At 57.7% G+C, this 23,336-nt stretch overlaps 1 protein-coding gene across 1 annotated transcript in view; it reads left to right on the top strand.

Annotated features, from left to right (window-relative positions):
• Nucleotides 1-837: 837 nt before the first annotated feature.
• FRMD7 (FERM domain containing 7) overlaps nt 838-23,336 on the top strand; it is a 30,186-nt gene continuing 7,687 nt past the window's right edge. The window contains 8 exon segments of the mRNA XM_089781717.1: nt 838-897; nt 2,063-2,344; nt 13,288-13,392; nt 15,076-15,118; nt 18,109-18,187; nt 20,429-20,526; nt 22,104-22,218; nt 22,836-22,983. Of these exon segments, the coding sequence (XP_089637843.1) occupies nt 838-897; nt 2,063-2,344; nt 13,288-13,392; nt 15,076-15,118; nt 18,109-18,187; nt 20,429-20,526; nt 22,104-22,218; nt 22,836-22,983 (930 nt within the window).

Below are 23,336 nucleotides of genomic sequence, written 5' to 3'. Positions count from 1 at the left end.
CTCTCCTCCCATCATGTCGCTCACATCCCTGACAGGCCCCAAAGGTCCCTTGCAGCACATGTGCTGTATTTGATGCTAGGAAGGTGACTGGAAGGAATTGTTTCCTCTGGGTCCCATCCAGTGTGCCCTCTAGTCCATTCCAGCTGTGTGCGGAATATTTTTTTATGTGCTGATGTGCACCACTGGTAGCAACACAACCCTGGCAGTGGGTGCTCTGCTCATCCACTGAATCTCTCCTGAGCAGCCACAGGAGCACCCAGCTCCCAGGGAACTCTGGTCCGAGAGCCAGAAACCCCTGCAGCCCTGCCAGTAGCTCTCCAGCCATGACAGCCTGCCTGCTCAGGAGCAGCGTCTAGTGGGAGTGTGTGACCGCTGCTGTACAGCCAACGGCGCCGTGTGGTTGTAGAGATTCCCTCCTGCTGCAAGCAAGTGTGCCGGGATGGGTACACGTGGGAAAATGGGGAGGGGACCCGCCGGCTGAGTGTCTGGGGCAGCCAGCGCTGAGGCCTGAAATGCCAATCTCCACTGTTTCCCAGCTGATCCTTGGAGCCAGAGCAGCTGGCATCTGGGGGGCGGGAGGGAGGGAGGGGCTGAATCCTGGAGCCAGGTTTGGGCTCCTTCGCTAACTGGGCTCCTCTGCTAATCTTTCAGCAAACGTGGGGTCCGGTGCACATTGGAACAACCCCCCCAGAACACAGCTGGTCTGTGGTTTCCGGGTTCCACTGGGACCAATTCACCAGGCTCCCATGAGGGAGATGCTGCGGCCCGGCGGCGTCATACAAAGCTGTCCAGAAGCTACTCACCGATCCCTCGGTGTGGGTCACAGAAATGGCCAGAATGCGTCTGGTTCCACACGCGCCACGGGGCCAGTTTGCTAAGCTGCTGTTTCACAGGAATGTAAGCGTTTCCCCTCATAAGGACAAATGCAAAGTGCTCCACTTAGGAAGGAACAATCCGTTTCACACACGCAGAATGGGAAGTGACTGTCTGGGAAGGAGTCCGGCAGAAAGGGATCTAGGGGTCAGAGTGGACCACAAGCTGAATGTGAGTCAGCAGTGTGACGCTGTTGCAAAAAAAAGCAAACATGAGTCTGGGCGGCGTTAACAGGTGTGTTGTGAGCAGGACATGAGAAGTCATTCTTCCGCTCTGCTCTGCGCTGGTTGGGCCTTGGTTGGAGGATTGTGTCCTGCTCTGGGCACTGCATTTCAAGAAAGATGTGGAGAAATTGGAGAGGGTCCAGAGAAGAGCAACAAGAATGATGAAAGGTCGAGAGAACATGACCTATGAGGGAAGGCTGAAAGAATTGGGCTTGTTTAGTTTGGAAAAGAGACAATTGAGGGGGGACATGAGAGCAGTTTTCAGGTATCTAAAAGGGTGTCATGAGGAGGGAGAAAACTTGTTCATCTTGGCCTCTGAGGATCGGACAAGCAGCAATGGGCTTAAACTGCAGCCAGGGAGGTTTAGGTTGGACATTAGGAAAAAGTTCCTACCTGCCAGGGTGGTGAAACACTGGAATCAATTGCCCAGGGAGGTTGTGGAATCCCCATCTCTGGAGATATTTACGGGGAGGTTAGATACATGTCTCTCAGGGATCGGCTTTAGACCAGAGATTCCCAAACTTTTCGGCATCAGGCCACCTTTTCGATTTTTGAGAAGCCCTCACGCACACACACACCCCCATTGCACCAAAACTTATTGAGCAAAAAATAAATAAATAAAAATAACAGCAAAACTTAGGGGGGGGGGAATTGACGAATGGGGGCTGGGTCGCCTCGTGCCTCCCCTGGAATTTCTTCATGCCCCCCCCCAGTTTGAGACCCCACAGTCTAGACAGCGCTGGGTCCTGCCGTGGGGGCAGGGACTGGACCGATGCCCTCTGGGGGTCCCTGCCAGTCCTAGTTTCTATGCAAAGGGCGCCAGCATCCCCGCCTGGCAACTGAGAGGAGCCGGAGACCGCGGCTGATTCCCCCCAGGCTCTGGCACTGACTGAGCCCCCGGAGTCCCAGCGAGGAAGGGGAAAGCTTCGCTGTTGCCGCCCCCCCTCGAGCAGCTCCCTTGAAAGCGGGTCGGGGCGGCTCAGGGGGCCGCGGCGAGGCCCGGTGCGGTGCGGACCAGGCGGCGGGGAGCGCGGCGCGCCTGCTGCGCGCTTGTGCCGAGGCGCGTTCCTTGCGCCGCCCGCCCGCCCGCCCGCCGAGGAGCCGGCTGCGGGGAGCCGGTGCGGGAGCGCGGCGAGCGGGGCCCCGCAGCGCCGAGTCCCGGGACGCCCGGCTCAGCGGCGCGCTCCAGGATGCTGCATTTGAAAGTCCAGTTCCTGGACGACTCGCAGAAGATCTTCGTGGTGGATGTAAGTGGCGATCGCCGCGGGTCGTGCGCTGCGGGCTTCCCGCAGAGCCCCGCCGGGGTTCAGCCTCGCAGGGTCCCGGGCCAGCGCCCCCCCCCCCCCGCCTTTTAAAAGTGGGGGAGGCGGGTTTACTCATCGGGTCACCAGGCTGAGACCCGCGGGCATGGGGCGGACAGACTCGCTTCGTCGGCGGGATGCAGACCTGGGGCAGGAAGAAAAGCCTGGGGCCAGGACAGACATGCCATAGTTAACCCAATGCCCCCGGGGGAAGCGCTGCACGCTTGTCTGCATGGGTACCAGGTTGGGGAGGAGAGCGAACAGGCTGACAACCGAGCATCTCCAAGCACAGCCAAGTATCGGTTTGTATTCAGTCCCTAACATGCCCCGGACTAGCGCTAGTTTTTAATTATGCGCCATGAATGCGTGTGACCCTTGACTATTAACCTGTCACATTCGCTTTAAACCATTCGCCTTTAAAGTGTGCAGAGTTAAAGCTTTGTATGTAGCTAAATCCAAACAGATAGCTCTGTCTAGCGCCTTGTAGGAGGGACTGAGCATACGCGGTAGGACAGCCTGCTGCACCCCATTCAAACACCTTTTGAGCCAGATCTCATGCCTCCTGAGTTCTCTCTCCCCAGGGACCATGTTATTTTATATCAAGTTATTTTAGTCCCAGGATCATTCAGTTCTAGGAAATAATTGCGCCCATTTTATAACATCACCGGAGAGAATTTGTATTTGGGTTTCGGTGCAATTTAGTTCCTTTGCGAGTGCAGTTTTGCATCAGGTAATTCCATACTCTGAATACATAGGAAGGGGTTTTGGGTTGGGTTGGGTTGGGTTTTTTTGCTCTTATTGAGTTGCACCAGTAAAGGCGACGCATGGGATGGGCTTGCAAAGGCAGTGTTTTTAAAGTGGTGGTTTGGGTCATTAGGCGACCGGGGGCAGTAAGGTGAGCGTCCAGTGTACAACATCGCCGCGGTTTGTGCATCTCTGTGTAACAAGCCATTTATAGCATCACTGCCCTGCATGACATGTTATTGCAGCAAATAGCCTCCATTAGAGCAACTGCCCCTCGTGTCCTTTCTTTTCCCGGGGAACAGGCTTGGAAACCCCTTGCGGGCATTTGCTGCATTTGCCGCTCTGTGCGTACGATAAATGAAGAGTTGAATTAGCGCGTTCTCCAGAATAAAAAGCCTGCTGGAGGCTAAGCTTGGAACAGAGATTTCAAGCCGCACAAACGTGACTCTTCCTAAGCCTCACTGACTCTGCGGGGGGGGGGGGGGCCCTCAATCGCAGAGGGTGTCGGTGTCGTGGGAGGGAGACATACAAACGAGACCAAATCCAAGGGCTTCCCTTCCCACTGGATGGTACCTTGCACCTGCCCCAACTGGAGGGGCCGGACAGGTCAGGGGTGATGCGCCGTACCCCGTCCAGCAGCATCCCCTGGAGGGGAAGAGATCCTGTGGGTGCCAAATGAGGCGCCCCAACCCCCAAAGCAGCCAGGCCGGGGCTCGGCGACACAGCACCAGAACAGCCGAGCGGGCGCCTCTTGGCAGATCCTCCAGCAAGCCTTTCCCCATCCGTCTCCAAAGAAACAGGGAGACTGTTGGCTCCCCACCCCCAGGGCTAGGCCAGCTCCGGCTGCAGGGGGGAGTAAGTGCAGCTCCCACCAGCATCCGCCTCCCCTGCTGTCTGCTGCGGAGTTTTACCCCTTGTGTAAGGGGGGCAGCTACATCTGGGAGCTGCCCCTTGTCCAGAGCTGGCTTGCCCAGGGCTTCGCCTGGATGAGATCGCTAGGCCCTGAGGGAAGCTGTCGGGCTCCTCTCTGCATGCTCAGTCCTTGCTCTCTTGCTCCCCACCTTGGTCCCGGCTCCGCTCCTTCCCCTCGGACAGCAGAGCGCAGTGCCCGTAGAAATGAGCGGTGAAGGAGAGCTGGCCCTCTTCATTTCCCCACGAGCAGCCTGGGCCATGCCCGGCGCTTTTCACAGAATCCTAGAACAGTAGACTGGGAAGGGACCTCGAGAGGACACCAAGTCCAGTCCCCTGCCCTCACGGCAGGACCAAGCACCATCTAGACCATCCCTGACAGGCGTCTGTCCAACCTGCTCTGAAATACCTCCAGGGATGGAGAGTCCACAACCCCCCAGGCCACCTTTTTCCAGTGCTTACCCACCCCAACAGGAAGTTTTACCCTAATGTCCAACCTAAACCTCCCCTGCTGCAGTTTAAGCCCGTTGCTTCTTGTCCTGTCCTCAGCGGCCGAGGAGAACAAATTCTCTCCCTCCTCCTTGGAACACCCTTTTAGATGCTCGAAAGCTGCTCTCATGTCCCCTCTCAGTCTTCTCCTTTCCAAACTAAACAAGCTCAATTCTTTCAGTCTTCCCTCATCGCTCATGTTCTCTAGACCTTTCAGCATCCTTGTGCTTCTCTGGACCTTCTCCAATTTCTCCACACCTTTCTTGAAATGTGGTGCCCAGAACTGGACCCAGTACTCCAAGGCTATGTCTACACTGGCATGAATTTCTGAAAATGCTTTTAACGGAAAAGCACGTCTAGATTGGCAGGATGCTTTTCCGCACAAGCACTTTTTGCGGAAAAGCGTCCGTGGCCAATCTAGACGTGGTTTTCCGCAAAAAAGCCCCGATGGCCTTTTTCACAATCGGGGCTTTTTTGCGGAAAACAGTCCTGTGCTGTCTACACTGGCCCTTTTGTGCAAAAGTCTTTCGGAAAAAGACTTTTGCCCAAACGGGAGCAGCATAGTTTTTCCGGAAAAGCACTGATGATTGTACATGAGATCGTCAGTGCTTTTCCGGAAATTCAAGCGGCCAGTGTAGACAGCTGGCAAGTTTTTCCAGAAAAGCGGCTGATTTTCCGGAAAACTTTGCCAGTCTAGACACAGCCCAACTGAGGCCTAACCAGCGCAGAGCAGAGCGGAAGAATGACTTCTAGTGTCTTGCTCACAACACTCCTGTTCATGCCTCCCAGAATCACATTTGCTTTTTTTGCCACAGTGTCCCACTGTTGGCGCCTGTTTAGCTCGTGGTCCACTCTGACCCCTGGATCCCTTTCTGCCGGACTCCTTCCCAGACAGTCGCTCTGTTCTGTAGCCCAGAGACAAGGCGCCCACCAGTTCCCAGAGAGGCAGCTTCACTTTCTAATGGATGGTGCCGTTCAGGAATAGCCGTGTGCCACTTCATTGCATCCCCTTGTGCTTCATTCCCCCCCGCTGGGCCGCCTGCGTCCCCGGCATGCAGTCCGGCCTTGTCACAAGCTCACCGAGAGCGTCACCCGCTTCCGCTGGCGATTCACCCTTCCCTCTCCTCACCGGCCAGACCCGCCGGCCCCTTCCACATTTGTGTGGCTTCCCTGGGACTCCCGAGGTGCCCAGAACTGAGGGGGGCCCTGTCCCCACAGCCATGCCAGGAAGGGGCTGTTGCTTTTTTCAGGGGGTGGGGTTAGCCGTCACGACTCGCTCTGTGCTGGCAGCTCCCCTCTCCAAGGATCTCCCTAGATTCCCCTTCCACTTGCTTCGATTTGGCCTGCGTGCTCCGGCTCAGCTTCTAAGCTCTCCTGGCCCCTCCGTGCCAGCTCTCTGCCCTGCCCGACGTTCACAACAGCTCCCAGTGTGGGCCCCTCGGAGGCCGCAATGAATGTGCCGTCTCTTCTAGCCTCCGCGTCAGCCCTAAGTTTGTGAGGCTCCTTAATGGTGACAGGTCCCATTAAATCGGTTAACCGGTCGACCGATTAAAGGGGAGGGTAGGTGAGGAGCCCCCACTGGTTAACCCGAACCGGTAAGCCGCACCCATTAAACCTTCACATCCCTGCTGTGGCCTAGTGCCGTCGCCTGGCTCAACTCTTCCTTAGGGCCGGCGAAGCCAGAGAATCGTGCACGTCTGTTACAAGCCATACTGAGAGCCAGGGGTGCCTGGTGAAGATAGGGGAGGAGAGGCAAGCCCACTGCCCAGCTCCGCCCCTTGTGCCCAGGCCACGCCCCCATCATGGTGTGACATGCAGCCCTGAGCCGCCCCAGCCCCGGCGTACAGGGGGGGGGAGGATGCACGGCCCCTGTCTACCCGGCTCTGGAGCACAGGGGAGGGCAGGCGCTGGGGGCAGCAACACGCCGCCCCAGAACACCTACCGTGGAGGGGGGTGGTTTGGGAAGGCAATGCCATCCCCTGCCTATGAGATCCACCCCCCGCACTGAGAGCCAGCCCTGAGATCCGGGGGGAACTGAGGCGCAGCTCCTGTGGGGCGGGGGCGCAGGCGTCGTGGGCGCCAGAAGAGCTTGCTCGGCCCCAGGACGTCTTTGCCTTTTGCCTAGCAGGGCCCAGCCGGCCTGGCTGAGTGGACGGGCTCAGCCCAGTCCGGCCCTACACTCCCCCCTGGAACTCCAGGGCTGCTGCCTGCGCATGGGAACCGCTTTGCACCGGCGGCGGGTAGCGCAGGCAAGGGAAGCTGCCCACGCTCTCCGCTGGCTGCCCGGGAGGACTGGGGCTGCGGCGTGGCAGCCCGGCCCTCCAGCTGGCCGGAAAGAATCACGTGCCCCGCTGGGACAGAGGACACAAAGAGGGCAGGGGGCAGCTACCTGGCGTGGTGCCTCACTTGGCCCCCACAGGGCGGTGACAGAAGGGGGCGGAGCTTCCCCGCCGGGGTTGTCACCCATCCCCCATGCTCCTTTGCCTTCTCTCCCCACTGCCCGTGGGCGGGCCAGACGGAAGGCGGCCTCTTGCGCGGTGTGGGATCTTGCAGCGCTATTTGCAGCCCGGCAGCATCCTTCCCTTTTCCCCTTTCCCTGCCGGGGCGTCTGACCGAGCTCTCCAGCACGTGGCCCCTTATGTAACGTCATGTGGGGCACCCCCCAGGCACTGGCGCTTGAACAAAGCAGGCGGCATGCAGCGGTGGGAGACTCTCCCCGGGCGGGCGGCGAAGGAGCGCAAAGGGCTTTGTTGCTTTCTGGGACACACAAAGGGCTGGAGTTTGCAGAGCTGGCTGCTTTGCGCGTGTCGTTTGCTGCAGGGCAGGCTGTGCCTGAGCGCTCGCACCCCTAGTTACCAGGCTGAGTCGCTGAAGGCCACGATTTCACTGCATCCTCCTGGCCTTTAGCACGAGTCAAGGCAGGGATGCACGGAGAGGGGTTAAATTGAGCTGGCTACCCTGCCATTGTGAGCAGGTGCACGTGCATGTGGTCAGGGGCGAGCCAGTGTGTTTGGATTTGCAGCGCTGCCTTAACACAGTCCCTCCCCAAAGGCTCTTAAGCCAAGGAAGCTGGCCTGGGATCAGAGGGAAGGGTCTCTCCTGGATCGGGAACTGGGTAAAAGACCAAAAACCAAAGGGTACAGGCAGTCCCCGAGTTACGCGGATCCGACCTATGTCAGATCCGTACTTACGTACGGGGCTTTTCTCGCCCCGGGGGATGCGGGCGGTGGGACAGCCCAGACGCGCCGCAGTCCCGCCGCCCGCATCCTCCGGGGTGAGAAAAGCTGCTCCGCGTCTCCCTGATCTGCTGGGGGGTGGGGCGGCCCAGCAGACCAGGCAGACGCGGAGCAATGCCGCAGAGGACCTGGGCGGCGGGACCGCGGTGCATCTCAGTCCCACCGCCCACGTCTCCATGGTCTGCTGGGGGGGGTGCAGCTAGTGCGCCCCCCCCCCCAGCAGACCAGGCTTTTCTCGCGGATGCCTGTGGTAGAGCAGCTGGGGCACTGCCGGTTGGTCCCGCAGCGCTGCTCCTCGGCGCTACTGGACCAACCCGGCAGCACCCCAGCTGCTCTGCCCCAGGTCCTGATTCAGCCGCTGCTGGTCAGTTTCAGCAGTGGCTGAATCAGGACGCCTGGGGCAGAGCAGCTGGGGTGCTGCTGGGTTGGTCCAGTAGCGACTAGGAGCGGCGCTACTGGACCAACCCGGCAGCACCCCAGCTGCTCTGCCCCAGGCGTCCCCAAGTCAGCCGCTGCTGAAACTGACCAGCGCTGACTACAGGAAGCCAGAGGCAGAGTTGCTCTGCCCCGGGCTTCCTGGAATCAGCCGCTGATCAGTTTCAGCAGCAGCTGACTTGGGGATGCCTGGGGTAGAGCAGCTCGGGTGCTGCCGGGTTGGTCCCCGCAGTGCCGGGGTGCGGTGCTGCGGGGACCTACCCGGCAGCGCCCCAGCTGCTCTGTTCCAGGCGTCCAGATTCAGCCGCTGTTGAAACTGACCAGCGGCTGATTCCAGGAACCCTGGGGCAGAGAAGCTCTGCCTCGGGCTTCCTGTAGTCAGCGCTGGTCAGTTTCAGCAGCGGCTGAATCTGGACGCCAGTTCCGACTTAAGTACAAATTCAACTTAAGAACAAACCTACAGTCCCTATCTCGTACGTAACCCGGGGACTGCCTGTAGAAATAAATGGTCAGTTTTCAGAATGGAGCGAGGTAAAAGCAGGATCCCCCAAGGATCTGTCCTGGGACCGGTGCTGTTCAACACAGTCATAAATGATGCGGAAAAGGGGGTAAACAGGCAGGTGACAAATTTGCAGACGATGTAAAATTACCCCAGAGAATAAATCCAAATCCGAGTGCAGAGCGCTACACGGCGATCACACGGAACGGGGTGACTTGGTAACAAAAAGGCCGATGCAAGTGTTCATAAATGCAAAATAATGGACATTGGAAATGATAATCCCAGTTATCGATACAAAACGGTGGGGTCAAAATGAGCAGTTACCAGTCAAGAGCGAAATCTTGGAGTCATTGTAGCTAGTCCTGTGAAGCCACCTGCTCAATGTGCAAGTGGCAGTCAGAGTGTTAGGAACCAGTAGGAAAGGCATAGATAATACCATAACGGCGCTGTATGAATCTACTATATGGCCACACCTTGAAAACTGCTTGCAGGGTTGGTCACCTCCTCTTAAAAAGATACATTAGAAATGGAAACGGTGCAGAGAAGGGCAACACAGATGATTCAGCGTATGGGGCAGCTTCCACATGAGCAGAGATTAATCAGACCGGAACTGTTCATCTTGGAGAAGAGATGATGAAGCAGGGAGATGACAGACGTCTCTAACATCATGACAGGTGTGAAGAAAGTAAATGAGGAAGTGTTGTTTACCCCTTTGCATAACACAAGAACCAGGGGGTCACACAGTGGCATGAATAGGCAGCAGGTTTAAAACAAACAAAAGGAAGTATTTCTTCAGTCAAGGCACAGTCAACCTGTGGAACTCCTTGCCAGGGGATGTTATCAAGACCAAAAGTATAACTGGGTTAAAAAAGAGAGTAAATGAGTTCATGGAGGATAGGTCAATGGCTATTGGCCAAGATGGTCCAAGATACAACCCCATACTCTGGGTGTCCCTAACCCTCTGACCGCCAGAAGCTGCGAGTGGACGATGAGGGATGGGTCACTCGGTTATTTCCCTGTTGTCTCTGCCTCATGCCTGGTCCAGCCCCCGCCCCGATCTGCCGCAGGAGGGGCCTCTTCTGCCTGCGGTCTGGGCCTACCCCTGCTTGGCGGGGGGTAGGAGGGGAAGTGGAATAGGCTGCAGTGCCCGGGTCCTGGCCACAACCTGCTCTCCTACTCGCCGCCCACACCGCAATCCCCTGCCTCCGCCGATCCCACAACCCAACACCCTCTCCCGAGCCCCTCGTACACCCCGACCCTTATCCCCGCCCCTCCCCCTCCACGCACCCCAACACCCTCTCCCGAGCCCCTCGTACACCCCGACCCTTATCCCCGCCCCTCCCCCTCCACGCACCCCAACACCCTCTCCCGAGCCCCTCGTACACCCCGACCCTGACCCCCGCCCCTCCCCCTCCACGCACCCCAACATCCTCTCCCGAGCCCCTCAGACCTCCCAACCCTGACCCCCGCCCCTCCCCCTCCACGCACCCCAACACCCTCTCCCGAGCCCCTCAGACCTCCCAACCCTGACCCCCGCCCCGCCCCCTCCACGCACCCCAACACCCTCTCCCGAGCCCCTCGTATACCGCAACAAAGTGCAAACATGTAAAAGTGCCAACAAAAAAAAAGGGGGAGGAGGTGGCCAAAATTTTTTTTGCTTGGGGCCCTGCCGCTTCCAGCCCTTTCCAGAGAGGGTGAGGCTGGCCCAGGGAAAGGCATGATTGGGGGGTGGAAGAAGGGAGAGGACGGCGGCCGGATCAGCCAGGAGAGCAGAGGCAGGAGACACAGGGACCCAAAAGTTCCTCTTTCCTCCCCCAGCCGTGCATTCTCCCCGCCGCCTGACAGTGAGCAATACGCCTGGGAGAACACAGCCAGCGCGTAGCTCTTCCGGCTTCCCACCAAGGGCCATAAGCGAAACGTCTCCAGCCTGGAAATAAACCATTGTGAGTGTTTTAATTACCCTCGCCAGCTAGTCATTTTGCCGCGAGCGAGACGCGCTGGAGCAGGCAGGCTGTGATTACGCTGTCACTTTGCAGCAGGCGCAGCCCACGGAGCTAGCAATTTCCACCCGCCCGGCGCTGCCAAGGGGGGTGACTTGCGGGGCGCAGGGCCGCCTGGCTCGGAACCAGTGGGACTTTTCAAGTCACGGCCCCTGGCCTCCGGGGAGAACGCGGCGACGGAGGAGAGAGCATGTCCCTTTGCTAGCTGGGCTGTTACCTGGGCCCAGGTTTGAACTCAGGAGAGTCACAGGGAAGGTGCGGCTGATCGCTGCCCTGTGTTCCACGCGCTCCCGCCCACCCCGCTCCTCCTTGCCCAGTTTGTAAGGGGGAGAGGATGTTGTTGGCTGGACCAACGTGTGCAGAGGCGAGGGACACGCTTGCAAGCTACACGGAGTCGGCGTCAGATCCCCGGACACGGCTAAGCAGCAGTTCGGCAGAAAAGGCCCTGGGGTGACAGTGGATGAGAAGCTGGAGATGAGGCACCCGTGGGCCCTTGTAGCCGTGAAGGCGAATGGCGTAGTAGGGGGCATTAGGAGGAGCGTTGCCAGCAGATCCAGAGAAGTGATTGTTCCCCTTAAGCCAGCCCCAGTGAGGCTATATCTGGAGGACTGCATCCAGTTCGGGGCCCCCCCAGTACAGAAAGGATGTGGGTGCATTGGAGAGGGGCCAGCGGAGACAACCAAAATGCTGAGGGGGCTGGAGCGCATGACCTGTGAGGAGGGACTGAGGGATTTGGGCTTGTTTAGTCTGCAGAAGAGAAGAGTGAGGGGGGATTTGAGAGTCTTGCCCACATGCTCAGGGTTTAGCTGGTCGCCATATTTGGGGTTGGGAAGGAATTTTCCTCCAGGGTAGATTGGCAGAGGCCCTGGAGGTTTTTCGCCTACCTCTGTAGCATGGGGCACAGATCACAGCTGGAGGATTCTCTGCATCTTGGGGTCTTCAAAGTATTTGAAGGCTTCAATATCAGAGATATAGGGGAGAGGATTATTCTAGGAGGGGTGGGGGAGATTCTGTGGCCTGCACTGTGCAGGGGGTCAGACTAGATGATCAGAATGGTCCCTTCTGACCTTAAAGTCTATGAGTCCAAGCGGCAGCGGCAGACAGGGGGAAAAGGCAGGCAGCTGCTTCAAGAAGCTGTTCCCCAGCGACCCCCGCCCTCTCCCCCGCTCCGCCCCTGCCCGAGGCAGTAGAGAAAAGATAAATTGTGAGCCTGTCACCTGCGGATCCACCTGGCGGTACTTCTTGAAGCAACTGCCAGAGCACGTCCGGGTTCCAGTTGGTGCCGGACTATCAGGAGTGCCGGACGCCGGACAAGTGGAGTTTTACTGTATTATAAAAACTTTCCACAGTGCACGACACTGGACTCAATGACCTCGCGAGGTCCCTTCCCATTCGAATTCTATGGGACTGTTTTGCTAGTGAACCTTGCGTGCGCCCGTTTCACTCACACTGCGTGTGCTTGTGCAAGCGGGTGCATGTGCACTCTAGCGGTAACGCTTTGACATTCTTCTGCCTTCAGTAGGGTTAGCCCTGGGTCTCACCAGTGTGAGATCTGAGGCAAACCCCCGGCAGTGTAGAAAGATTCTAACCCTGGTTCCCTGCTGGGCACGTTACACACTGAAGCTATGTTTACGCTTCAGGTTTTTTGCACGAGAAGCTTTTTGCGGAAGCGGTCTTCCACAAAAATTTCTTGCACAAGAGTGAATCCACATTGCACGGACGCTCTCTCGAAAGGAAGCTCTGATTGCTATGTACAGAATGGCCACCATGACACCTGTGCTTTTTTTGATTAGCTCTTTTTTTTGCACCCAAAAAACCCGTTCCCCGACCACACACACTTTATTGCACAAGAGCTCTTGTTCAAAAAGGAGTTATTCCGCGTAGAAGGATGAATACCGCCACAGAAAAAAATCCCTCTGTTTTTTCACTTTACTTGCACAAAAACTCACTTGAGGTGTGGACATTTGGCGAGTTTTTCCGCAAAAACTCTGTAGTGTAGACCTTGCCTGAGTGCACCTGTGAAGAGGAAGGAAACCATGGAGGCGTGCGGGGCAGAGTGAGGCCTGCAGAAGAATTCAGTAATGATGAGCCGTTTGTATACAGGACATGTATGTTTGCAGACATGTATGTGTGCGGATACAAAATGGATCTCTGCAGCCGCACAAATGAGCCGCAGCTATCCACATGGACATGGCTGGGTGCGCAGCCCCGCAGATATAAAGAGGCTCTCTGCAGTTGCAGGGTTCTACGTACAAAATTTGTATCCGCCTCTGCATCCGTATCTGCACAAGATGAGCTGCAGAGCTCCACATGCGCGGCTGCGGCTACCACGGCTATAAAGCGGATCTCTGCAGATCTGCTGGGCTCAGTATGCCTGTTTGATTGGTGTGGATAGTTTTATTTAATTTGTATTTGTCCCAGCTCAAAAACGTGCTGGCTGCTGTGCGAGCAAGATCCCTTAGACCAGGTGCCTGTAAATAGCTCCCAAGACTGGGTGCTCGTTTCTTATGGAACATGTTGGCTCTTGCACCGGCCGTTGCCTGCTGCGCTGCATCTCACCATCTTTTTCTTTGCTAGCAAAAGTCCTCCGGCAAAGGGCTGTTCCACCTGAGTTGCAGCCACCTGCACCTGGCGGAGAAGGAATATTTCGGGCTGGAGTTCCAGAGCCAGGCCGGGCACAGTGTAAGTGATGTTCTTCAGCAAGCCCAAGCTCCCTCTGACTGAAACGGCACCCGGGAGAGGCAGCACCCAGCAGTCCCTGGGTGCTCGCATGTTTCAAAGCTACATTCAACCAAAGTTAAGGTTGTAAAATAAAGCACTGGCAGTTTGGAAATGTCCGAAGCCAGGCCACTGGGCCACGGGAATGCTGCCACCTTGATACGGTCTTCAGTGCTGTGATCACACACATCACATTGCTGGGCCCGCTTCCCTTTCCTGACACGTGCCCCTGTCCCCAGTGCCTTCCCAGCTCCCCACCACCACCCTCTGCAGCCTGCCCCCTCTGCCCCTATTCTACCACCCTGCCTATCTGTCTTAGCCAGCGCCTGGAGGCCAGGCCGGATGGGAGCCAGCTGGACCAGGCTCTGAACACACACAATGAGAGATCGCCACTGCCGGGGTGACTTTTAGGGGGGGCTGTCGCGCCCTCCCCAAAGTTTGATCATCTGAATTTCTTATTTGAAGTCTGCTTAAGAGCTGTGTCTGGGGTTCGTGCGTGAGCTTTCCCTGCATCAGAGCTTGTGCAGCTTCCAGCTTTCCGTGGGGACAGGGAGTTTGTGCATAGGCAGAGGGAGGGGGATGATTAAGGTAGCAAAAGGCCTGTCAATCAAGTCATTGACGGGCCGGTCCATTATTACGAAAACACGGCCAGGCCCTCCACTGCCAGTAGCGGTCAGTCGCGTGCTCGTGGGAGCAGAGCTGTTCGATTCAGAAATGAGTCTGAAAAGAGGCATAAGCAGGGGGCAGCACTGGCTCACGATACCAAATTATTCACACGAGTTACTGCCAAAGCTGCTTGCAAAGGGGCCTCACGAAACGGGGCGACTGGGCACCACAAGGGCAGCTGGGATTCAGGGTTGCTAAATGCAAAGTGAGGCACATGGGCAAATACCATCCCCGCTCGGTGTATAAAAGGAGGCTAAAGGAGCCGTTACCACGCCAGAGCGAGAGCTGGGGGGCATGGTGGATTGTTCTGTGACAGCAGCCTAAATAGGTAACAGGGTACTGGGACGCGTTAGGGTCCCTTCTAGGCACCGTCTGGGGCGGGAAGGGAGAGAACAGCTGCATGGAGAGCAGTGGGGAGCAGGGGGTCGTGGACGGTGCTTTCGCCACCCTGCTTTCATAGAATAACGTTCCATTAGCCTGCAGCGAAGCCCTGTTGGAGCAGCTGCTGGGGGCAAACATGAATGTTATCGGGCTAGGGACTTGCCCGGGTGCTTCCTGGCTCACGCAGAGCCTGCTCCTGCTGTTTAAAAGGGCTTGGAGCCTCAGCCGGGAGCCCCACACCCCCATGTCTTCTTGCACCAAGGTGGTGCCTGCAGAAGAGGCAGGGCGAAAAAGCAGAAGTGAGGGTGGCCACTCGGCGTTCTTGAATGCCCTGGCCCTAATTCTTGCCCTCGGGATCAAAGTGCCGCTGACTTTAGCATGCTCAGGTGACTTCTTCGCACCCTGCAGTGGGAATATGGGCCCCCCCGGGGGTTCGTGCTTCGCCCCCCTGTTACTGGCAGGTCACAACTTCGTTTTTCCTCAGCATCGGCCAGCCTGGGTCCCGGCTACCTGCTCCCCCGCCACGCTCCACTGCTTGTTTGTGCAAACCCAGCTCTTCATGCCGTGTCCTCACCAACCTCTTCCTTGCTGTTTTGGCAGGTTTGGCTGGAACTTCTAAAACCCATCACAAAACAGACGAAAAGTAAGTGTCTGGCGCAGGACTAACCCGGTGCTGGCGAGCGGCGGCTAGTCACCGAAGGCTCACCAGCATTTGCATGCGCTGGCTGATGCTCGGGGACACAGGGTTTCAGGTTCTGGTGTTTATCTGGGTTCGGAGGGAGGGCTGTTTGCCAAATCGTCAGGGTTCATTTTACCCCCCGGGAAAGTGATGCGGCTGTAGGAGCTCGACCTGTGATGCTCTGGGTCTCTGACTGTAGCAACACTCGCGCTACCAGGCCTCAGCAGCTTCCATGCTCCGCCAGTGTTCGGCCAAAAGCCCCCTTGTGGCTGGAGTGTCGCTCCGTACAGCACCGACAGCCACATTTCCTGCACAGGCGTGTTAGTCTCCCAGCACGCAGGCTGGTACGGGTGTGCGAGGTGATAACGGAATCTGTCCATGACACAGCAAAAGCACCCGGCTTGGTTACCGGTGACTCCCACGGTGCTTCGCTAGCACACGCTGCCAAGAGCCTCTTGGGGCCCGCGAGCCGCAGGCCGAGTCTCACCGGCTCACGGCAGAGCGATAGGTTGGCCTCGGCAACTCCTGCACCCGCAGTCACATCCCAGTCGGGCTGTAGCTGTAAAAATTCACTCCCGAGGATCGGCGCGCACCGGAGCGATGGCAGTGCTTCCTCTGCAACAGAGCCGGCAGCTCAGAGCCCGGCACCTCCCGGCCCGGCAGCTCAGAGCCTGGCACCTCCAGGCCCAGCAGCTCAGAGCCCGGCACCTCCCGGCCCGGCAGCTCAGAGCCCGGCAGCTCCCGGCCCGGCAGCTCAGAGCCCGGCACCTCCCGGCCCGGCAGCTCAAAGCCCGGCACCTCCAGGCCCAGCAGCTCAGAGCCCGGCACCTCCCGGCCCGGCAGCTCAGAGCCCGGCACCTCCCGGCCCGGCAGCTCAGAGCCCGGCAGCTCCCGGCCCGGCAGCTCAAAGCCCGGCACCTCCTGGCCCGGCAGCTCAGAGCCCGGCACCTCCAGGCCCGGAGAGCCCGGCGGCTCAGAGCCCGGCACCTCCAGGCCCGGCAGCTCAGAGCCTGGCACCTCCAGGCCCGGAAAGCCCGGCAGCTCAGAGCCCGGCAGCTCAGAGCCTGGCACCTCCAGGCCCGGAGAGCCCGGCAGCTCAGAGCCCGGCACCTCCAGGCCTGGCAGCTCAGAGCCTGGCACCTCTTTAATGACAATTAAGCACGAGGTGGCACCAGGTCTGGCGCCGGTTTCTGCAGAGAGCTGCATTCCATCTGAGCACCTCAGCATGAGCTGACCCCAGGCCCAGCCAGCTCTCCCATCGCCCCATGGGCCTGGAGGATCCACTGTCTGCCAGCTCCATGTCAGGTCTCTGCTGCCCGGAGCGCGGGGTGGCATGCCGGTGGCTGGGTGCCGGTGGCTGGGTGCCGGGGCCAGGCTGCTGGGCAAAGCCTGGACACTCCACCCCAGGCTTTGCCGCAGCTCACTCACAAGCCTCGGGCTGGACAACGCAGCAGCCCCTTGGCGGGTTTCGTCCTGCATGCCAGCCAGAAGGGCCCGACGCCCGCCTGTCCGCGGGGTGGTGCCCCGACCTGCCCCGGCCCCCCTCCTCTGCCAGTTCAGAGCCTACAGCCAAGTCACCCGGCCTGAGAATGGCTCCGCTTTGCCCGGCTCCGGGGCGGTTCCTGGCGGCTATTCAAGGGCCCAGCCCCGGCTCTGAGGGAACGGCGGGTTGTGGCCTTTCTCCAGCTTCGGGACTTTGAGAACCTCAGGGCCAAGTTATGGCGCTTGGGGGGGTGAATAGATCACGCGCGCGCACACGCACACACACACACACACGCACCCCCCCCACACACACACCCCTTAGCAGTGTAAGTTACCCCAGCCTAGGCCGGGAGAGCTGCTGTTGCCGTGGCAACCGCCCCTCGCGGGGTAGGAATAATGAAGTCGACGGGAAAGCGCCGTTATCATGCGCCTCCCCCACCAGCAGCGTGTCCGTTATTCCACAGAAAGGCACATGGGGGGGGCCCCACGCCATTGGGGTCCCACTTCTGGCGCACGCCACCAGCCCCTCCCTGCCGAAAGCAACCCTGCAATTACATGTCTCTGCGTCGCTCCTGCAGCGATTTCTGCTCACACGGCGCCAGCTAGCCTTGGGGGGGGATTGCTGCTTCCTTTCACCTCCTCGGGGCCCTGTAGCCGGGGCTGGTCCGTGTGGGGTTTAATTGCACGCTAGTATTTTCCAGGTCAGGCCCGCTGGCGCTGTGCTGTGTTGTCCCAGCTGCCAAGGGAAGGTCTGGTCCAGAACAGATGGCAGGCTAGGCCCCACTGTGATGGCCACACCGAGAAATGCTAACCACAGTTGTTTTAGCTTCAGGCGTGCTCGTCCTCTTGAATGCAGTGGGTAGAAGCTGAGCTCTTGGGTGCGATTCAAAAGTGTCCAGCTGATTAGCAGCATGCCCACAGCCTCCCACAGCTGGCAGCATGTGTTTCTATGGATGGTGCACATCATCACATAGCTGGGTGCATGTAACAAAATTTATTCCACACACGGCTGGAAAAAATAACGTTCAGGAACATTGGCGAGAGAGCAGCCCAATGGGCCCAATCTTGTGAGGTGACTGCCATCGCATGAGAAGTGCACTTGCTCAGTCCAGCTAAGGACTGAGCACTCCATCCCCAATCCAGGGCAGCACGCAAACACCTTTTTCATTCGAGTCGCTGGGGTGCTCTTGTATACTAGCACGGGGCTATTTCCCACGGACTGCCATAGCACCGGTCACGCGATTAAAGTTGAGCTTCTGCTTACGTACGTGGCTGGCTTGAAGCCCCTTTGCTCAGCACCCTGCAGGATCGAATTCCAGATGCTCAACACCCCCTCCTCCCCGCCCCCCCCCGGTCCTAGTTTGTAAGGAATCCAAGTGCTGGACTCACGTGGGTGCAGTGTGCGTGAAGAGAATTGTGAATGTGCTCAACAGACCTGTGAAATAAAACTTATGAAGATGTTGTGTTTTAAGATCCTAAGGAGGTTCTTTTCAAATTTATGGTGAAATTTTTCCCAGTGGACCCTGGACATCTGCGAGAAGAGCTGACAAGGTATGGTGATCGCTTTTATCATGGCCTGCGTTTTTACTTGCTACTAGGGGCTTTGTAACGCAATCTTTGTTGAACAAATAATGCCGTATCTGCAGCCCAAAGACGCCCTCTAGCAACAGTCTAGCAGTGCAACTTCATAACTCTATTTCTTTGACCCTCTGTTTAGAAACACAGCCAAATTCACCCGGCGCCAACATCTGGTTTTGCCTATTAGCCACAGCCATATAGATCTTTATCTGCTAGGCACAGATTGGGGGAGCCTCATGATTTGAAACAATATGCTGTAGAATTTAAGCTTTTCTTTCAAAAACACTGACACTTTGCAGAAACCATTACAGAGGCTATGTCTAGACTGCAATGCATTTTTGGGACACCTCTGGTATCCCAAAAAAGAGATGCTGCATCCAAGGAATGCATCCGCTTTTTCAAAAAAAAATTTCAAAAGGATGGACATGCTCGTTGGTCATCCCGGTTAACCTCATTCTACGAGGAATAAGGGATGGCTTGAAAGAGCACATTCTTCTGCAATTTGGTGCCGTGTCAATGCGCCAAATTTCAAAAGAGCCTCTTTCAAAAGTCAACCGAAAAAAGATACGCAATTGGCTCATCTTTTTCCAATTTAACAGTGCAGTCTAGACGTAGCCAGACTTGACCCAAATGTAAAACCAATCAGTGGCTTTATCCTGATTCTTTAGCCACGCTGAGACAATAGCTCTGAGAAGTGTGAATTCCCCTTAGTTTGATGCATGGTGTTAACTCTGAACCCTACAGATGACCATTCGACTGTCTGTGTTGTTTTGCTGATAAACACCCAAGCGACACACCTCTTCTCACAATCCCCAATTGCTTATCACACGCTGAGTGTCAAAAGTTTCAGTTGTTCCCAACCCTGCTGCTAAACCCACCCGTGTCTGTACAGTGTGTCTGAATTTAAAATCCAAAGCTCATGCAAAGTACTGGGCTGATTGTCTTGGTCTAAGATGGAGCTTGACACATTTCTGAATGGGGTCACATGTCAGGGTTGCTCGCCGTAGCAGGGGACTGGTCTGTAAGGTGGCCAGGTGGCCAGTTTTCGGTCAGAAAGTCCGGTAGCCAAGGGGATCTGATGGGGTCTGGTCGGAACTACTGATTGGATGTTCAAAGTCTGGTTACTGTGGACGGGGGAGGTGCCAGACTATCACCTGCACTAGCACCTGGTAAAGCAGGGTCCCCTCCTACCTGTGTCAGGCAGCTGCAGCTCCCAGCCCGGCCCAAAGACGACCCCCCCTCCCAACCCTTTTCTCTTCATCCCTTTTAACTTCTCCCCTCCTTCTGGGGAAGCTGGGAGCCTCGCAGGCATTGACGCCTGCCCCGGGCCTACCCGCCTTGGTTTCACCGTCAGGCTAGCGGCAAAGTTCACTGCTGAGGCGCAGTCCCTCTCCAGGGCGGTAAGGCGAGGACCGTCGGGGGTAAACACAAACCACTTCAACTGAGGCGGTCACGGTTCCCGTTGGCCTTTATTCCGGGGGTTTCACCGCAGTGCCGTCAGCGCCACACCATACCACATGCAGGCCCAGCTACGGCAAGGACTGCCGGCGAGGGGACGGCCTTTCCGGTGGACGGGGCAGCTTTTTCCGGGCTCTGCTCGCCACCGGGTTCTCCCCAGTCTCTTGGGGCCAGGCATTCAGCTTCTAGCCTCACTTCTGTAACTTCACTGACTCTGTTTCCCCATCTCCACACCCTTCTGGCACGACCCCCGAGCTAAACTTACCCCCTTTGCTTAGCTGCCTCCTGTTGCCCCCTTACCCTACCTTCCATTAGGTGGCTATTCACCTGGCTGGCCTGGTTTTTGGTGGCTCGGGTGTTCCTTGTTCGTGTGCCTCGTTGGGGGATGGGTGGGGGGCTGGTCCCATTCCCTCTTGCCCTCTGCTTTACCCGGCTGTGGCCACAAGCCAGTTTCGTGGCTACGTCGCCCTGACGTCACCATGAAACGGGCGGAGCACCAACATTTCCTCTCGCCCGCCCCGTGCGTCCTGCCTCCCATCTGAGCATCGCCAGGGGATTTCCAAACAGCTGCTCTGCCCGGCACCACCCTAGGCCAGGCAGTTGGCAAAGGATCAGTGTCTAGCAGTGGCTCCCAGTGACTAGTGGGCTAGCAAAGCCCCCACTGTAGAGGGGAGCCGGCTGTGCGGATTGCTCGCGAGTCGGCGCTGGCTGGGAAGGTTTGCTGTCTGGCCGGCACCGCTCTCTCTGCCTCCGCAGGTACCTCTTCACCCTCCAGATCAAGAAGGACCTGGCAGTGGGGAGGCTGCCCTGCAGCGATAACAGCGCGGCTCTGCTGGTGTCGCACCTCTTGCAGTGTAAGGAGAGACCTGCTCTGGGTCACCCAGCGGGGCAGCCCGGGGGGCATCATCCGGCCTGTGTTGGGCTCGGTGATCACAATTGGCCTCCTCGCCTGGAGCACTCTGCAGAGAGAAAAATGGTGCACGGCCAGCGGGTGAGGGGCAACGGGGGCATTCCCCAGGGCCCGGTGACTCAAAGGGGCCTGGAGCACTTTAAAGTGCCGCTGGAGTTCTGCCACGGTGCTCCAGGCGGCTCTTAGGGCTGCCTGGGGGGGGTGCATCATGTGGCAGGCTGCAGACAGCGCTTAAGACCAGCTTCCCTGGGCCCCGCCCCTTCTCCCTTCAGCCCCGCCCTTTCCACCTGGGCCCCGCCCCTTCTCCCTTCAGCCCCGCCCTTTCCACCTGAGGCCCTCCCCTTCTCCCTTCAGCCCCGCCCTTTCCACCTGAGGTCCTCCCATTCTCCCTTCAGCCCCGCCCTTTCCACCTGAGGCCCTCCCCTTCTCCCTTCAGCCCCGCCCTTTCCACCTGAGGCCCTCCCCTTCTCCCTTCAGCCCCGCCCTTTCCACCTGAGGCCCTCCCCTTCTCCCTTCAGCCCCGCCCTTTCCACCTGAGGCCCCCCCTTCTCCCTTCAGCCCCGCCCTTTCCACCTGAGGCCCTCCCCTTCTCCCTTCAGCCCCGCCCTTTCCACCTGAGGCCCCCCCTTCTCCCTTCAGCCCCGCCCTTTCCACCTGAGGCCCTCCCCTTCTCCCTTCAGCCCCGCCCTTTCCACCTGAGGCCCTCCCCTTCTCCCTTCAGCCCCGCCCTTGCCACCTGAGGACCTCCCCTTCTCCCTTCAGCCCCGCCCTTGCCACCTGAGGACCTCCCCTTCTCCCTTCAGCCCCACCCTTTCCACCTGAGGACCTCCCCTTCTCCCTTCAGCCCCACCCTTTCCACCTGAGGACCTCCCCTTCTCCCTTCAGCCCCACCCTTTCCACCTGAGGACCTCCCCTTCTCCCTTCAGCCCCGCCCTTTCCACCTGAGGCCCCCCCTTCTCCCTTCAGCCCCGCCCTTTCCACCTGAGGCCCCCCCTTCTCCCTTCAGCCCCGCCCTTTCCACCTGAGGCCCTCCCCTTCTCCCTTCAGCCCCGCCCTTTCCACCTGAGGCCCTCCCCTTCTCCCTTCAGCCCCGCCCTTGCCACCTGAGGACCTCCCCTTCTCCCTTCAGCCCCGCCCTTTCCACCTGAGGACCTCCCCTTCTCCCTTCAGCCAAAGCAATGGATGACAAACAGCGTCTGGTTGCCGGGTCCTTGCCCAGAGCTGGGTGCAGCAGCAGAACCTGCCTGCCCTGGCACCATGGTCTAACGTCCGGGCCTGCTCCTGTGGAAGCTAAGAGCAAAGCTCTCACTGCCAGCAGGCAGGAGCAGGACGTCCGTGAGAGAGAGTACGTCAGACGCCATGTTGAGGAAGAGCTGGAGGCTGGCGCTCTCTGAGCGGTTTCCATCCCTCACCCTCCCGAGCGTTGTCCTAGGCCCAGGTCTCTGGATCCCTGCTCGGTTGGCTTGCTGTCGTCTCCTCAGGGGAATTGCTAACGGCTGCTCTGCGTTTCTCTCCATACAGCGGAGCTGGGGGACTTCCACGAAGAAACCGATACAAGGCACCTAGAGAGCCACCAGTATTTACCCAACCAGAAATATTTAGATAACAAGATCATGCATTATCACCAGAAGCATGCGTGAGCACTTCACTCCTGCCCTCCTCGGCTCGTGACGGCTACACGCCTTTCATTGCACGGATGTTAATTGCCTGTAACAGAAAGGCTACGTCTAGACTGGCATGATTTTCCGGAAATGCTTTTAACGGAAAAGTTTTCCGTTAAAAGCATTTTCGGAAAAGAGCGTCTAGATTGGCAGGGATGCTTTTCCGAAAAAGCACTTTTTGCGGAAAAGCGTCTGTGCCAATCTAGACGCGCTTTTCTGCATAAAAAGCCCCGATCGCCATTTTCGCCAGCGGGGCTTTTTTGCGCAAAACAAATCTGAGCTGTCTACACTGGCCCTTTTGCGCAAAAGTTTTGCACAAAAGGGACTTTTGCCCAAACGGGAGCAGCACAGTATTTCTGCAAAAAGCACTGATTTCTTACAGAAGGAAGTCAGTACTTTTGCGGAAATTCAAGCAGCCAGTGTAGACAGCTGGCAAGTTTTTCCAGAAAAGTGGCTGATTTTCCGGAAAAACTGGCCAGTCTAGACACAGCCAAAGAGTTTGATACTTTGTGTGGGGAGGAACTGGCAGAGGCCGTTAGCGGGGGCTGTTGATTCTAATGTCATTAGTCTCATAACCCTCTTCTTTCCCTAGTGGGAAGACGCCAGCTGAGTCAGACGCTCACCTGTTGGATATAGCCAGGAAGTTAGAAATGTACGGGATTAGACCGCACCCTGCAAGCGATGGGGAAGGGACACAGATCAATCTGGCTGTCACGCACATGGGAGTGCTGGTTTTACGGGTAACATTTCCCTTTTAAATTCCTATTATACAATGCAATGGACCCTTTCTGGAAGAGTTTTTTCTTTCTTTTCTCTTCAAAGGCCTTTTAGCTGTGCCAGACCTCATGTGCCCACCTTCTGCGCCAAGAAATCACTGAGTGACGGGAAACACTCAGTAGATAGGAGCTGTAGCGAGCTGACAAAGAAAATAACCATTTTCTATTATAGGCCCCTTTCTGAACTCCAGGCACTTTGCAGCTTGAACGCTAACCAGCTTGTTACAAGCTGGGGGGAGAAATGGCTTTCCTGTCTTAGGACCAGCACTTTTGAGAGCTGGAATTTGCTTCCTGTCCTGAAAGGTCAAAACCTCAAA

This window comes from Pelodiscus sinensis, chromosome 13, assembly GCF_052426305.1.
Source record: "Pelodiscus sinensis isolate ZL-2025 chromosome 13, ASM5242630v1, whole genome shotgun sequence".
Classification (NCBI taxonomy): Eukaryota; Metazoa; Chordata; order Testudines; family Trionychidae; genus Pelodiscus; species Pelodiscus sinensis.
Note: the sequence above shows the minus strand (reverse complement) of the source record. Positions and strands in the feature narration are given on the sequence as shown.